We start from the raw sequence: 18,363 nt of genomic DNA on the forward strand, positions 1-18,363 counted from the left end.
TTAAATGTAGAAAATAGCATTAGCTACTCTTACAAGTAAAATGACCAAATATTTTACTTCCAAAAATATTGCATTTGATGGAATTTTCGTATATGACCGATGGTACATGCACATACAAAAATAATATTGAGCATCATTTGACCATTTGCTAATTTGGTGTTATTTTTGTGAATATTGAATGATATACAAGGTGCCACCAGCAAATACTCAAAAGCTTTTGATATTAATTCATGTATGTGTATCGCTTATTCGAAATACTAGTTTTGGTAAGATCAGTTTGTGTTGAAGATCTAACAGTGAAAACATCATTTTATACAATTTTGCCTGAACAGTAAAAAAAAATTGCCAAGTCCACGATTCTGAACAACGAAAATCTTTGTTCCCAGAACAATGTTTGGTTTATTTTGTTTAACGTCCTATTAACAGCCAGAGTCAATTAAGAACTTGTCAGGGTTTGAAGGTGGAGGAAAGCCAGAGTACCCGGATAAAAACCAACGGTCTACGGTCAGTTCCAGGCAACTGCCCGTGTAGGTTTCGAACTTGTGACCCAGAGGTGGAGGGCTAGTGATAAAGTGTTGGGACACCTTTTTTTATCTTAAAAATAAAATTTCAATATTCCAGACACACACAGGGCCCCAGGGGTGGCCCCTGAGGTTTCTCACAATTTAAACAAAGATAAAATGCACAATAAGAAAGACAAAATTAAAATATCACAGAATTTTTTATCTGGCAGTATAATCACAGATATTTAGCTTTCAACATGACAATTAGGCAGGTGATATATACACGTATTACATACTCAAGTTTTGACAGTAACATCATAAAAATCGGCAGAAACCATTTTATTACCGTTTACTAACTATTTTCTAAAAAAAAAACTTCCTGTATGTTGATATAACTTCCTGAGCTTGTGTCACCACGTTTGTATAGATGTATCTGCGTTAAATGTAATTAACCCGAACTTGATTAGATACTTCTTGCGCCCTCAAAACCACAGGCGCTTGCATAGAAAATGAGAATTAAAACAAAAATGATATCAGTGGTATTTGTACTGTGTAATACGGAAGGCCGGAAACTCCGTTACGAGCGAAACGGCACCCCATCTCACTTCAATCGACTAACAAACACATTTATTCAAAATGACACGGTGCACACTATGTGCGACCGTCATCAGGAAACATTCATCTTTAACCTACCGTGTCATTCAATACGAATTGTTACATCCAAAACACAATTAGTATACTAGTCATGTAGTGGTCCATTTTTTTAAATTGAAGATAGTTCAATTTAAAAACAAAACATCAAACAACTATCAGCCATTACCCCATCCAAATTTTACGAAAAATTTCAACTGATACTGCTACATGTAGTTCATGGTATACGTATACTGCCCCGGCCCTGTCTTGAAGAAGTTATTGAACACCGTTACATGCAATCTTTCGATTTCAAAACGAATGTTCAACAACTACTGAAATGATGCAGTTGAAGAAAAGGAAAGGACGATCTCATCACTGGCATTAAAACATGCTATCTTATTAGTCCGTGATATCGCAAACGACGTCCTGTACACGCACCTGTAAAATAAAGTATGTCGAGATGACCCCAAAAAGTGCACCTGGCGGCAGCCGATTATACAACACATGACCTTTCAACTTCGTATGTAAATGAAGAATCTGGACAGGCTGAGGGAGCCGTTTGAAAAATGGCGTTCTGAGCGAGGAATTCGGCGATGTTTTCACGGATAATTGTGTTTTGGATGTAACAATTCGTATTAAGTGACACGGTAGGTTAAAGATGAATGTTTCCTGATGACGGTTGTATATAGTATGCACCGTGTCAGTTTGAATAAATGTGTTTTTTAGTCAATTGAAGTGAGATGCGGTGCCGTTTCGCTCGTGGCGGAGTTACTAACCTTGTACTTTACAGAGTACACATACCACTGTCATATAAAAAAAAAAAATGAAAATCACATTTTCTATGCAAGCGCCTGTGCTCAAAACCGACTGGTCTGATATCAGAATCCGCCCCTTACACTGTGGAGTTACCCAAGGCAGCGTGTTAGGACCGCTCATATTCCTCCTGTAAATATGGTAGATCCGTTAGGGCCAAATTTCAAATATCGCTTCTTTGCTCCTTCGACCTAAACGCGAAGAATCGAAGAAGCGAAAACACGATGGCGAAGGAGCGAAAATACGATGGCGAGCGAAAATAAGATGGCGAAGGAGCAATTTTCGATCCTTCGCCATCGTATTTTCGCTCATTCGTTTCTTCGCTTCTTCGCTCCTTTGCTATCGTGTTTTCGCTCCTTCGCGACTGTTATATATGCAACGCTTGTAAGACCTTTACTTGAATACACATGTACGTGTATGGTATGGAAACAATATAAAACTATTTTTATTTCTTCTTTTTTATTTGTAACGACATAAATAAAAATGTTTAATGATTATTTTTTTATTTGTAAAGTACAAGTGTCCCTTGATTTGGAATATGAACTTCACAGCTGTATTATTATGAGTAGTTTAGGATTTTCATAGTCTGTCAGGTATCGCTTTGTAAGAGATGATAATGTGTTTAAAATCTGATTAAATCAAGATTACTTGAGTTTAATTAAAAGAGCAATTGATACGTACTTCGGCTTTCAAGGACCAGTTGGTGTGATGATAAACTGAAAATGCATGTGTTAATGTAATAATAGTGCTGAAGTGGTCATAATAGGCATTGCTATAAAGTTTTTATAGATTTACTACTGCCTATTTCTGTGATATGGATATAGATATCCCGAATTCTGTATCATTTTATTTATTAACTTGTGCTTCAACGGTTACATTAAAATAAAATAAAGACCAATTCATACATGATTCAGCAGTTGTGATTTATTTTTTTACTAAAGTAAACTATAAGCTTGTCACAAACTAACAGAAAATACTAGTAATGAAACAGCAATGTATTTTACTTTGCTTGTTGGATTATCTCCCTTCCCTAATTTAACTGAAACAAATACCTTCCCCGTCGCGAAGTTCTGATATGTGTTGATTCCTGGTGAAAGGCTTAATGTTTGTATTTGTTCCTCTTTAGGGTATTTTCTATATATAAATAAAGATAACATATGACAAACCCTAAAAATACCTTTATTTATAAACATGTATTAAAAAACAATCAATCACTCAAAAGCGGAAAGATGAGTAATTTCAGAGACATTTATCGTTGCAATATCTATTTCTATAGCAAAATGAAAAAGAAACAAAATACAAAACAAAACTAACAAAAAAAAAATCCACATTATTTCATTAAAAGTATAATATATACATGTATGTGGAATGTTAATAATATGAGGAACGGGTCAGACCATGATAATTGTAAATTGTATGGCTTCGGTTAAGATTCCTGGACCATCATCAAATGTCTATCATTTCAGTCACTATAATACTTGAGGAGTCTGAATCCCCTCTCCTGTGAGTTTAACACTGAGTATATCCACACCACATCATCTTTTTGTATACCTACAGGTCCTTGGCGCCATTTGTTTTTGTGAAGAGTTTTTATAAACTGTCCTGCTCCACTTATCAGTTCTATTGTGTTCCTAGTTCCGTCAGCAATAACAATATTACCCTTACTGTCATACACAACTCGACAGGGATCAAACTTTTCTGGGATGATCCCCTCCCGTGCCTGTAGCCCCTCCCCCTGGGTCTGTAGCCCCTCCCCCCTGTAGTGGACCAAGGGCTGGAGAGTTGGGTTGTACACAATGATGTGACGCCTGAAGTTGTCTGGATCACTGCCGTCTCCACCGATGAATTTACTACCGACTACAGCTATATTACCTGTAACACCACATTGTGTGATGGACAGCACATACCCCATCCCTGACCGCTCCACAATGGCTGTATGTAACACCCGGCCGTTTGCTGTGTACATCACCACCTTGTACCCCTGAATACCCCATGTACCAACCACTACCCGACCCTCCATGGTCACACACAGCGCGACTGGTTCAGCCTCTGTTGTGAACCTTCTGACAGCTTTAAATGATGCCGATACGTTATATATAGTCCTTTCGTCTCCACAACAGAACCACAGACGGCCTTGGTTGGGGTCCAGACTGATGTTGCTGATTTTACTGCAGTGATGTACTGTCTCTATGACCTGACCTTTGTTGTTGGTGAGATTTATGAGGTTGGTCTCATAATCACAAACCCATGCACGTCCAAGAGGTGAAAGACAGATTGACGAGATTGGTTCCGAGTATGGAAACATGGCTATGACTGTCGGGCTATCACGAAGTTTGTATTGGGCTGATCCAGAAGATGATTGGCCCGTCGCTGGATTTTGGTTTTCGCCAAAACTTGATCTTGGTTCGAGACGATCAGTAGGAGTTTTTATTGTTGTCTTTTCCTGTTTCAGATAACGTTTTATGTTCATACTTGGAATAAATTCTGTCACGTCAAAGAAAGGCATCTGTGGAATGTCTTCACCCATTTGCCGGATTTCAAAAACCGAATCATACATTAAAACAGCTGTCCCTGTTTGAAGAGTCTGCTTATACTCTGATGAAAGTCTCCCCAAAGAGTCTAACCTCTCTTCTAGATTTTTTATGTGTGCTTGCAGCAAATCAGTGGCTGCCATCTCCATTTTATCACATGCTTTAAAGTAATTCTCAGCCATTTTGTCAAATACCAATTTACACCTATCTCTTTCTTTCCTTATTTTCTCACAAAGTATTTTGTATTTTGGTTCACAAGATGATTTTTCTTTCTTGGCTGATGCTATTGCTTTCTTGAGTTTTGGTATCTTGATCATATCCGTGTCAGTCACGAAATCCTTGACTGGGTTTTGGTAGTAGCTTTTTGCTTTTGATATATCTAGAAAACTGTCTTTATGGGATTTGTGAGAGCCTATAACACAATGTCTACAAATAAGCATGTTGCAGTCCCTACAAAGAATAATGACATCATTGTCCTTGTGGCTGGGACATCTGTTATTTCCTTTCGGTCTAACGGGGATTTGTGCGTGTCGTATAGATAGCCCGGACGTGGTTGCCATGGTATTAAAGGAGACAGGTTACTGGCGAGACTGTTATCTTTTTGATAATATCTGCGGGGGAAAAAACCGAATATTATAGTATGCTATATTTCAAAAAGAAGGAAATATCTTAAATGAGGAAAAGGTCCAATGCAAAAGACTTCATGTCATTGACCAATCGGGAAGCTTGATACAAAAGTAGACGGATCATATAAGTAGATAAGATTATCTTTTCTGCATTTGATTTGCAAACCAGTGCTTTTGTCTGTGATTGTTGTATAAAACACTACATTCACATGTTTTCAAAAGTCATCGAATATTTTTTGCTACAATTTCAATATGGCATGCTAACAAACTTTTAAAAAACATAGAAATAAAACTTACCAAAACAAAAGAAACACGATACAATAACTTTCCAACCATAGGACATTTGACGAGTTTTATCGTCGGTGCTGCCAGTTTGTCGAGGTTAACGTCACCAACGTGTGTGATATCGTATTTATATATGAGCAGTCCGAATTGTTTTTGGCCCAATGTACTGGGAAGTAATTCAAATTGGCAATCACACTTTAAATCGTGAAAATACTGGGCAACAAACTATATTGATAGATATGTCTTTTATTGAGCATTTTTGTTTTGTTTTAAGGTTGTGAAGATGTGGATGATTAACGGGAGGAGTAGGCCCTTTTGAGATACAAAGGTTTTAGATTAGTCGTAAGGAGGTTCGGTATGATTAATTAGACTCGAGCATGTACTATCAGATATAGGAGATATTAATTCATATACAGTATGTGTGATGTATTATAGAGTACATCAAACGCTTTTTTTAAATACTCCACAACCAAAAAAAAAATGATAAAAAATAAATAAAACTAAAACAAAGTTTTTTATAGGAACTAGAACTCATATCTGCAAATCTTAAATTGATTAGTTTTCAATTGAAGTAGATATCGGCGTAAAGAAACTGTTTTGTGTTATATTCTGAAATATTTTTGAAGTGTGGTGTATTACTAAAGGAATATCAAAGGGGGTTAGTCAACGAATATGGAAGAAACTTGTTAAAAGGTTAATCTGTGTGGAAGAATGATGTACAACGACACTGACTTTTCTCGTTCCATTCTTCTACATATTCATCATATACATTTACTTGTTACATGGAAACTATGCAATTTGAACTCAGATAGTTGGTGCTTAAAATGGGTATTCCTTCGTTAGAACGCCAGATGTGTGTTGTACAGTAATTTATAAGATTTATGAATAAAAGAAGCTTACACTCATATTTATGTTTAACTGTGATGGAATTTATATCAAATTTGTACAGAAAAACCGGAATACTCTGCCGCTCTGCATCCGAATTGGAATATTCAGCCACGCCTCCTACGCTTCATTTAGATATCACGTGACACCATCAGTTACTTTCTCCATAATCAACATATCTACACAGTCTCTAAATTGTGTCCATAGCAAAGTATATAGATACAGTCAAACCTGCTCTAACGACCGCCTGTATATAACGACCGTCAGTATATAGCGACCACCTGTATATAACGACCGCCTGTATATAATGACCGCCTATATATAGCGACCGCCTATATATAGCGACCACCTGTCTATAACGACCGTCTGTATATAAAGACCGCATGTACATAACGACCGCCTGTATATAACGACCGCCTGTATATAACGACCGCCCGTCTATAACGACCACCTGTATATAACGACTGCCTGTCTAAAACGACCGATATTAAGATTCCCCGTGATATTTTACTATATAGCGACCCCCTGTATATAACGACCGCCTGTCTATAACGACCCCTATATATAACGACTGCCTGTCTATAACGACCGATATTAAGATTCCCCGTGATATTTTACTATATAACGACCGCCTGTATATAACGACCACCTGTATATAACGACCGCCTGTATATAACGACCACCTGTCTATAACGACCGCCTGTCTATAACGACCCCCTGTATATAACGACCACCTGTCTATAACGACCCCTGTATATAGCGACTGCCTGTCTATAACGACCGCCTGTATATAACGACCGCCTGTATATAACGACCCCCTGTATATAACGACTGCCTGTCTATAACGACCGCCTGTATATAACGACCCTCTGTATATAACGACTGCCTGTCTATAACGACCGCCTGTCTATAACGACCGCCTGTATATAACGACTGCCTGTCTATAACGACCGCCTGTATATAACGACCGCATGTATATAACGACCGCATGTCTATAACGACCCCCTGTATATAACGACTGCCTGTATATAACGACCGCCTGTCTATAACGACCGCCTGTCTACAACGACCACCTGTATATAACGACTGCCTGTCTAAAACGACCTATATTAAGATTCCCCGTGATATTTTACTATATAGCGACCGCCTGTATATAACGACCGCCTGTCTATAACGACCCCATGTATATAACGACTGCCTGTCTATAACGACCGCCTGTATATAACGACCGCCTGTCTATAACGACCGTCTGTATATAAAGACCGCCTGTACATAACGACCGCCTGTATATAACGACCGCCTGTATATAACTACCGCCTGTATATAACGACTGCCTGTATATAAGACCCCCTGTATATAACGACTGCCTGTCTATAACGACCGATATTAAGATTTCCCGTGAGATTTCACTATATAGCGACCCCCTGTATATAACGACCGCCTGCCTATAACGACCCCCTGTATATAACGACTGCCTGTCTATAACGACCGATATTAAGATTCCCCGTGATATTTTACTATATAACGACCCTCTGTATATAACGACCGCCTGTCTATAACGACCCCCTGTATATAACGACCGCCTGTATATAACGACCGCCTGTCTATAACGACCCCTGTATATAACGACTGCCTGTCTATAACGGCCGATATTAAGATTCCCCGTGATATTTTACTATATAACGACCCCCTGTATATAACGACCACCTGTCTATAACGACCCCCTGTATATAACGACTGCCTGTCTATAACGACCGCCTGTATAAAACGACCGCCTGTCTGTAACGACCGCCTGTCTATAACGACCCCCTGTATATAACGACTGCCTGTCTATAACGACCGGTTTTAAGATTCCCCGTGATATTTTACTATATAACGACCCTCTGTATAGCGACTACCTGTCTAATGTGACTAACGACCGGTGATTTTGGTCGTTCATTTGTTTTCTATATCGACCGATTTCTGTCAGCCATTTCTGCTCTCGGCAGTCATCCCTCATAAAATCCCCGGAAAATTCAGACACATTGACCCTGGCCTTATGATATAAACAAAGGACCACCACAACCCTGGCCTGATTATATAAATATATTGTATAAGAGAATGGATTAGTGATATATTTTCTGTTCAAGAAAACATGCAACTCGTTAAGCCCTCTTGAGCATCCAATGTTTTAGGGCGGTTATTGAAAATAGAGACAAATTAAGCCTTTCCAAGACAAGACATCAGAATTATCGCCCTGTCATCATCGGGGTCTTTAGAATCATTTTTGATTTTATAGATGAGTTTAATTCAATCTAATTAAAATTAGACTTGTAATTTCCGCTCCTCTTCAATGCTTTACGATACACTTCAATGCAAGTGTGTATCGTAGAGTATCGTAGAGAAGTGGCAAGTCTAGTTTTAATTAGATTGGAGTTATTTATACCCATTTTCCATTGTTCTGAAACAATTACTATGTCTAATACATCATTAAATAGTCTAACGTTAAATAACTAAGACAAACAATGTACATTTTTAGGTATTTATTTATGATGTTATCACAGCCTCCGGCTTTAATATTAAGTCTGAATACATATATTACTTCTTCTCTCTTATCAAGTTTATCACTACATATACATTTTCATCGATCTCAGGTAAGTCAGTCAATATCCTCATCTGTATCACCTGAATTGAGATTTTCACTTTTATTGCTGAACACAGTTTTGTTAATTATTTTCCAAAATGAGTTCGGGTCATATTTTGAGGCATTTCTGATTTCATTATGCATGTTTTAATTGTATTGTTTAAAACATCGATACAACTCTTTTTACAGCTTTCACTTTTCTTTTCTTTTTTCATCAAATTTTTATTTCATACCATGTAATAGGGTTTTTTTGTATTATTTTTAATGGAATTCCTTTATTTTGTAGATATTTTCTAAAAAAAACAATTATGTCTTATGTATAGGACCACTTGTTCTAGTGACAAATGTTTCCTTTGCTACTTTTTAATGGATTCATGTGATATAAGAGATTAGCATTGATAAACATTTCATCTAAAGCATTTTTCAGTTAAAAGAGCGAACTATTTCTCCAAAACAAAGCCATGAAGCCAGGTGTTCGGTCTTTTTACATTTACATTATATTATTTGGTGATATACCGTCCGTACTAAAGTGTTACCAACGATGTACATCAGATACCAGCGGAGCTAAGTTCAATAATTGTTGTTTGTTTGTTTGTTTTTGTTTAACGTCCTATTAACAGCCAGGGTCATTTAAGGACGTGCCATGTTTTGGAGGTGGAGGAAAGCCGGAGTACCCGGAGAAAAACCACCGGCCTACAGTCAGTATCTGGCAACTGCCCCACGTAGGTTTCGAACTCGCAACCCAGAGGTGGAGGGCTAGTGATTAAAGTGTCGGGTCACCTTAACCACTCGGCCACGGCGGCCCCTAAGTCCAATACATTAAACTCTGTAAAGGGAGGTAAATCATCATACGACCAAAAATAATCAATTATGGTCTAACTGTGTGTTTTTCTTACTTATAGATTTGTCATTTCCTACATGTCCATTTACAATACATAAATTATTTAGTCCGTTTCAGAGGGACATTCATTTATATAAATTATTTAGTCCGTTTCAAAGGGACATTCACTAACATGTCCATTTGAAATATATAAATTATTTAGTCCGTTTCAAAGGGACATTCAATAACATGTCGATTTACAATATATAAGTTATTTAGTCCGTTTCAGAGGGACATTCATGTTATGTATTTGTTTTCAATGTCATATAATATGTATTATTTTTCTGCTTTTGCGTTGAAATCACCATTAAGGACAACGCCGTGATTTTATAATACTAGTAGTTAGATCATTCCAACTGAAGTCCTCCTGTGAAGCATAGGTGGAGCCGTCATGGGGTATATAACCACAAATACTACTTCCTCATTCCCATTTCAAGTACTTAATAGGTACATTTGGTTATATGATCGGCAGAAGCAACAACACTGATTTCTTGAATATAACTAATGTTAGAAAACTAATAAAAATGTGTACTTTTGTCAGACTGATTAATAACATGATCTGTCCTCCTTGATAAAAATGAAAATGTTTTGTTGTGAAACAGTGCCATGTATCAACTACGAACACTACTTAAATTGTATATACATGTATTATATTGTAAATATGTTACCTCTATACATCATGTAAGTACTGTATGTGAAAAGAGAATAAGATTAATTTGAATTTGTCAACTGTGTGGTAATAACTAAAAAAATAAAAATAGTAAATCCATGATAGGAAGATTAATACAGGCGATCCCGAGATCCCTTTTAAAAAACAAAAAGAACAAAAAAGACAACAAAAGAAAAATATGTTTACATGAAATGGACCATACATGTTTACTTACACATTTAAAGATTTTCAAGATTTCAATTTTTTCTCATCTAACTTAATGGTACAGTGATACTATATAAACACAATATATCACACATACAAAATCGTTGATGTAACTATCTAAGGACAAATTTAGGGAAGGTTATTAGGACACCTAGGAAGTACTTATACCGTCAGCCAGACACTCTAACTGACGTGTTGGTGACACATACGGATGTCAACACTTGTAAAGTCATTTTATCGTGTGTTATTCAAGATCTTTATTAATCTTAAGCCTTGCGATTCAACAGTATCATACACATATACAATACACATATTGACAAAACACTGACAATATCAAACAAGAAATGTCTTTAAAAAAAGATAAATGGCATAGTTTTAATGCTGGTAGTTATTATATGTAAAACTGCTGGTGTGATAAATCAACGAACTAATGCGTTTAAGCACGGATAACAAAATTATATAAGTTTGAATCATTTTTGGTGATAATAAGACTGCATTTGAATTAGGAATATAATTTTATTGATGTGTCATTTGAAAAGATACATCCACTTATTCAGCTTGCATTCAATCTTAACTTTGTTTCGTTTTTAACTGCAAACACTGTATCTGCATTTTGCATCTACCGCTACATTGACCAATCACATACTTCATCTTGACCAGTAACGCCACCTGTCGCGTCATATCCGGGACCAAAAGAATATTATACGGCTATGCCGAAAAATAATAGATACGCACAAGATAACATACTCGGAGAGCATAACTACGTTAATAAAATTCTTTTGGCATTAGCCGCTATAATTTATTGGGTCATTTTTTTTATTTATTTATTTCTTCTTTTCTTTTTTTTTTCTTTTTTTTTCTAATTCTTTTGTACTTTGTCCGTTAAATAACTGTATCAATTTCAACATGCTTGGTTTTTTTAAAATAGTAAATTTTCAAAAACTTATTACATATATCAAAATAACATGGGCATTTATGATTAAAATGAAATTCATTTTCGACATCATTTAGGTTACAAACAGTACAAATTATCAAGCGTCGCTGAATATTTTGATAACAACCTTTCTTTACATTTAAATCGCAAGCTCACAACCGGATTTTCCCTAATTGTTTTCTCGAATAAACCTACATACTAATGTCGTTCTTAAGACATACATGTATATAAAACAATCCCTTTGACGATGTTCTAAAAAAAATTTATCCAATCTTGTGTGGAATAATTCATCCTTGACAATTAACAGCTATTTATCGTTGTGCTCTAACATGTCTTTATAACATTGTCTAAATTACAATTATCACTATTTATCATATCTATCCAATACAGTACTTAAAAAATCTTAATTCTTTAACATTGTCAATGGATATCTTCCAAGCTCTAAAAAAAACATAGTATCACAAGTATTTTTACGCACACTGAGAAATTGTTTACAGAATTTAGTATGCAAACATTCAAAAATATTTCAATTTCTACTCAATGAAACTACCAAAATTAATCTGTTTCAATTGCTCATGAATTTGACCAGATTAACACTGATCAGTGCGTATGAATACATGATTAAAATCCTTCCGCGGAACTATTTCACTTTTTCTACATTGTTATTATAAACATGGAATAATTATTAACATTATCAAATTTATAATGTATTCTTGTATTTTATGAAAGACCAGATATGCTAGCCTAGATACTTTTATTTTGACAAAATAATGCTGTTTTTAATCCTAAAATTGCGGACTATTTTACTCGACCGACTAAAATGTAATACAGAATGCAAAAATGACTGACAAATATCTTGTGTGTTTATTTTCAAAAAAAAAAACAGATAAAAACACAACTGTGGCCTTAAAGTTGTATGTAAGGACATTTTCTAGAGATAAGTGAAGGGTATGGGCTTTTGTTAGAATTACTCTTTGGTTCAGATATCAATATCTATATTATTAAGGGCGATATATTGTTATGCATATAAGGCGCCGTTTTACCATTTATTCGCTATTTTCTGTAAAGTAAAAAATATACCCAAAATCTAATCCCTTAAAAAAATATGTTTTTTTCATACCAGTTTACATGCTAAGTGGGGTTTCAATTTTCTGACTGGGAATTTCCAGCTCGCCCCATCCTAGTGTAAATCCCTTATTAGATATAAATATATTGATGGCATGTTTTATTCGTGATTTAGCGACATGTAAAGGTGTGTTCGATCCTACTGAATACATTGTTAAATCCTGACAAAATTGACATTTTCTGGCGAGTTCGTTTACGACCAAGGACATTCCAGTCGTGGCTTTAGTCTCACGCTGACAATAACAACCTGCAACGGTGTATGTTGTCATAGTTTACCTGTGATTGATGTTTTAGATTTAGGGTTGTATGCGACCTTACACATCATACCTGTGATTTGGAATTGTTTTGTTAGAGTTAAGGCTGTATGCTACCTTACACATCATACCTGTGATTTGTGATTGTTTTGTTAGAGTTAAGGCTGTATGCTACCTTACACATCATACCTGTGATTTGTGATTGTTTTGTTAGAGTTAAGGCTGTATACTACCTTACACATTATATCTGCGATTGGTGCTGAACTTCGTGTTTTAGAGTTAAGGTTATATATTACCTTATACTTTATACCTTTGATTTGTGTGAGAGTAAGTTTAAACTGTGTTTTATTTGTAAATTTCTATGTGACCATATATATACAACATATAAACGATACAAAAGGAAGGTTATATGCTACCTTATACATTATACCTGTGATTTGTGTTAGAGTTACGGTTATATGCTACCTTACACATTATACCTGTGATTTGTGTTACCTAGCTGTGAATTGCACTAGAGTCGAGATTATACAGTGTCTTCCATTAGTGCTTCCTAGTCGTATTTTGAGTTAAACGTGTGTTACAACAAATATTTTCCCGGAAGTAATTAGATACCAATTTCAAACCGATGTTAGACAAAAGTGGAAAAAAAAGAAGAAAATTATTGTTACTATTGTTAAAGTATTTTAGTATTCTATTATTTATTGCACACTAAAACCAATAATTAAAAGTGACATTTGAATACAAGTTGTGTCATAATGACCTAGTGAGGAATGAAATCACTACAATCGGAACTAATAGCAGTAAAAACCAAACCACATGCGTCTGTTTTGGTAAGTATTTATGGGGGGTGGGGGGATTATAAAGTTGGAGTAAGGGTTATTTTTTCATTTTTTTTTTTTTAATTTCTTTTGTATAAATATTAATCAGAAGCAGACGCCTGTGTCTAAACCTAGCTTACTGCGAAGACAGAATGGCTGTAAAATCAATTTGTTCCTGATCAGTACAGTGCTCGGAATTTCATTCTGAGAAATGCATATGTTCAATTATGCGTGACCCTTTCAACTATGATGATATCACATTTTCAGAAAACACCTACTTTTATTTTTACAGTTGTAACTTATATGATTCCCGTGCGGGGAAAATTATTGCGCCGTGCCTCTGTGCATGGTATATAAATATGTGTAATTTTGTGAAGCAACAGTCAGCCCGTAGGTTCAAATTAAAAACCAAACCACGTTTTAAAGTATCGCTTACTGATTATAGAAAATCTTAACACGTTTTCCTTTCTGTTAAATCATTTGCACCTATAAGAGGTATTGAGAGACAGCTAGGGAAGCTTAAAACATCGACATTGTATTGTAACACACAGCACAGGCGTCTGCTTCTGGTTAGTATGGGTAGAAAAATAAATATCAGCCTCTACTCCTACTACATCAATGTTGATATACATATTACATAGTAGGAGTCGAGGATAATATTTCTTTTCTATAAATGCTAACTAGTAACAGATCCCTGTGCTTTCAGAGTGTACAATTTGCTTCTCTAACTGTACACGTTATGACGTAGACCCTCTCCTGGCGTGATAAGCCGGATGCAGTTGTTAAGATGTGTTGCGGAATAAATTATACACAAAATCGGAAATGAGTAGCGAATGACACTCCACTATTGACCAATTGTATGTAAATTAAGATACAAAACCGATAAAATACACTCCATTATCTTATCCTAGTGAAAGTATCGCCGCTAACAGCCGTCTCAGAACCTGATTTATAAAACACTAGAGCTAACGGGTTTTTAATACTTCGTCAGACAAACTTTACATGGAAATCCAAGTTAACACTCGCCGGATTTTTTGTCAATCGGAGTTGAATTAACTTTTTATCTTTACATAACTACACCAAGTTCGGCGAGAAGGCTTATGCTGGAGAAGTTCTCGAAAGTCACAAATTGAATTGTAGCGGGACTTCAAAGAATTTATCGTAACGAATATTACGACAAAAATGGCAGGAAATATTACGACGGATATGCCAGTGGATGTTACGACGAGAATGGTACATTTAGCGAATGGTTCGACAGATATGCCAGCAGACGGTACGACGGGAATGATGACGTACTCCACAAATACGTCATTCGTGTCCGGTCTGACACTGCAGCAACTGAACGACGAGGAGTTCTACCGTCGTCTGGCTCCAGTCATCTACCTCGTCGTTCTCATGGTGATTGGAATTCCCGGAAACCTTCTCGTCCTCGTCGTATATTCCCGGTCTTTCTCCAGGACTACGCATAGGACCTTCATCCTCGTGTTGGCCGCAGTGGACTTTGGAGTCTGCGTGGTGTCACTTCCGTTTGAAATTATAGAAATGAGATTCCAATATACATTCTACAATGTCATAGCATGCAAGTTATTTCGAGCTAACAACAACTTTTTATCTCTTGGCTCGATTTTTACTATATTCTGTATGTCGATCGATCGGTACAGACGAGTGTGTCGACCTTTACGCCAGCAGATGACCCCGCGCGTGAGTTTGTTCTACTGTTTAGGAGCCCTGATCGTAGCCCTTATATTTTCGGGGCCGAACTTAGCCATTAGCGGTATCAGAATTGTAACGTTCAAACAAAACGCCAACGTCACTGGTTCTGACTGTTCGCTCTCAGACCAGTTTGCAAAGACGATATATCCAATTGTTTACGGAGGTGTATTGTTCATTATTTTTCTCATAGTCATCGTCTTTCTCATCGTCGTCTACTCCCTCATCGCCAGAAAGATTTATAAACATAGCAAGTTCCGCGAAGGCTTCCAAACTTCCTCATACAGCAGTTCGCTAACGCAAACGTCGTCTATTTCCAAGTCTGGAAGCAAGAAAAGCGAAAACAACGGTAATGAAGTTGGTCTGGAACAAGTAAATCTTGCCATGACAGTGTCACCGGAAAAGCAGGAAGAAATACATTCTGATACAAAACTGAATTCCTCAAACGACAACACTCAACCGGAAGTGGTGAAAACTGAAGTAAAGCCATCTGTAGCACAACCGGAAGTTGCTAAATCTGCAGGAAAGAACTCTTCCAGTGGGACTTCGGGAAGAAACAGGGATCGGTCGATAAAGACAAAGACGACGATATCAAATGCTGATAGAAAAAGAACAGCGAAGATAACTAGAATCAGCTTCACGATAAGTCTTGTGTTCATCCTGAGTTATCTCCCCCACCTGGTGCTCTCGTTGATGACGGCGGTGAAGGGTGGATTTGTCGCCAAACCAGGACCAATCGTATCGGCCTTACTTCCTATTGTCACACGATCTATTTTCATTAACAATGTCGCTAACCCTCTCATCTACGGCTTCCTTGATCCAAAATTTAGAGAGAGTTGTAAGGAATTCTTCAAAATGGTGTTGCGTATGCGATGAATAACACATTCAATTTACCTAGTGGAAATACTGATGGACAACATAGTTGTAAAATTGACGTAAAATTATTGGAATTATAACAGGAACAACGCATGTCTTCCGTACCATTGTATTTTTCATCTTGGAGATGCCGGGATAAAACATGGGATTTATATTTGTATTGTTCTATTGGAAATGGTGAAATCCAATCTCGGATTAACCTATATACATGTGTCCATCCGTTATATTCTCTTTTATTTTTGTGTATATATAGAGAATGCAAGGTCAGTGTCTTAAAATACAAGCTGTATTTTGGCGAGGGTAAAGAAAGACAAAAGTGGAGAGCCTTGGCGATCCACTTTTGTCTTTCTGTACCGAGCCAAAAATACAGCTTATATTTTAAGACATTGACCATGTATTCTATTTATCCTGCAACAGTCATCAAAAATAATCATTTTGAAGTGAAACGGTATCAATAATAATCCAAATATGTTCGCCTTTTGAACGTTGTTTCACTTGAAAATAGGATAATCGAATCGACGCACGTGCTAAGATTCCAAAATACAGCTGTTTTCCGTCACTGTCGTATGCAGCAAAAATATATATGGTGGGTGTATTCCGACAATGCGGTGGCAGTTGCAGGATATACTGTATAAATATGTCGTAACAAAAATTCACATCAAAATGTTTGTTTCAAATAACCCGGGGATACGAATACGTACTTTGTAATTACAAAACTCCGGAGGAGACAGAAAAATCAACAATAGTATGAAACATCTGGTAGAAGAAACGATCGTTCAATGATAGATCCAGATTATATCGTAAGCTTCTACTGGACCCAGACTTCGCGATATCAAGCTTCCATGTGATATTGATTACGACAAGACACTATGCCAATCAATGTATTGTTTTGCTATTGGGATATGCTAATGGATTGCAGCTGTTTGCTTTGATACAAATAAAACCGCGTAAGCACTTCGATTTTAGCTTTAACCAACATTATCTACGTAACAAAGAAAAGAATTAAACGACGATGTTAAGCCATACTAATGCTTTAGGCACTTTTGAAGAAAAAGTAAACTGCTACAATCAGAGACATATATATCTATATATGTCTCTGTTACAATCCATATTAAATTAAGCCTATCTCAACGAAGTACGAGTGAAAAATATCAAAATGTTAGTCACACGAGTGAAATATATTTGGCAGTACTGTTCAAGATACTGTAGGATATTCTGTTTATTACATTAAATAGCAATTAAATTATATCGGGGCAGCTTTCAGGTTCTCCCATTGTCATTTGTTTGCAGTGCTTTGATTGGTCAAACAATGAAAAAAAGTGATATTTTTCACAAGTGAACATATAGATATATACATGTATAGGAATTAATTGTTTTAAGAACCTCATTTGATTAATTTGTTGGGGCTTTTTATGATAAAAACTATACTGTGAATAAGTGCTTATTAAAGTTTGCTTCTTTTGTTATTGAAATACTTTTGTTTTCCACTTTCATTTCATTTCTTCTATACGTACAATACGTCATCAGTTTACGTGTAGATGACGTTTGGATCTCATTATTTGGGTCATGTGACTACTAATTACATTACGCAGTGGTAGTTATCTTTGGCAGCTACTGGTAGCTGCGGAGTGTTTTATCACAAAGCTGTCGTCAGCATCTTTAAACAAATTTGAATTGTAGTATGTGTAGCAAGTACAATCAGGCCAGCTACATAAAATGTATACGTATAAAGGTCTGGTCTGAAGTCCATCAGTGACGTCATCACAGGCACTTATGTTGGCCTTCCGCCACCACTTCGTATAAGATACATGATTCAGACCAGTCAACAGTATGTCATTAGATTACAGCAGGATTGTCCCTGAGTGGACCAATCATCTTTGAGTGTTGTCTTCATATGACCCTGGCTAAATAGATAAGTGTACGACATACATTGTATGAACACTTAAAAGTGTAAGTGATACGACAATTCAGTAGATATTCTAAGTGTCGTACG

General features: G+C 36.4%; 2 protein-coding genes across 2 annotated transcripts; one reads left to right on the forward strand and one right to left on the reverse strand.

Moving 5' to 3' along the window:
• Nucleotides 1-3,411: 3,411 nt before the first annotated feature.
• Nucleotides 3,412-5,040, reverse strand: LOC117336722. Its single transcript, XM_033897336.1, has one exon. The coding sequence runs from the start codon at nucleotides 5,038-5,040 to the stop codon at nucleotides 3,412-3,414; it is 1,629 nt and encodes a 542-aa protein (XP_033753227.1).
• Nucleotides 5,041-14,648: 9,608 nt separating this feature from the next.
• Nucleotides 14,649-17,842, forward strand: LOC117336817 (tyramine receptor 1-like). The gene has a single exon (XM_033897471.1). The coding sequence runs from the start codon at nucleotides 14,967-14,969 to the stop codon at nucleotides 16,368-16,370; it is 1,404 nt and encodes a 467-aa protein (XP_033753362.1). The 5' UTR covers nucleotides 14,649-14,966; the 3' UTR covers nucleotides 16,371-17,842.
• The last annotated feature ends 521 nt before the right edge of the window (nucleotides 17,843-18,363 follow it).

This window comes from Pecten maximus, chromosome 10 (assembly GCF_902652985.1).
Source record: "Pecten maximus chromosome 10, xPecMax1.1, whole genome shotgun sequence".
NCBI lineage: Eukaryota > Metazoa > Mollusca > Bivalvia > Pectinida > Pectinidae > Pecten > Pecten maximus.

Excerpts from the sequence above, each read along its gene's own strand:
- LOC117336722 (XM_033897336.1), bottom strand. The coding sequence starts at position 5,040 with ATGGCAACCACGTCCGGGCTATCTATACGACACGCACAAATCCCCGTT.
- LOC117336817 (XM_033897471.1), top strand. The coding sequence starts at position 14,967 with ATGGCAGGAAATATTACGACGGATATGCCAGTGGATGTTACGACGAGA.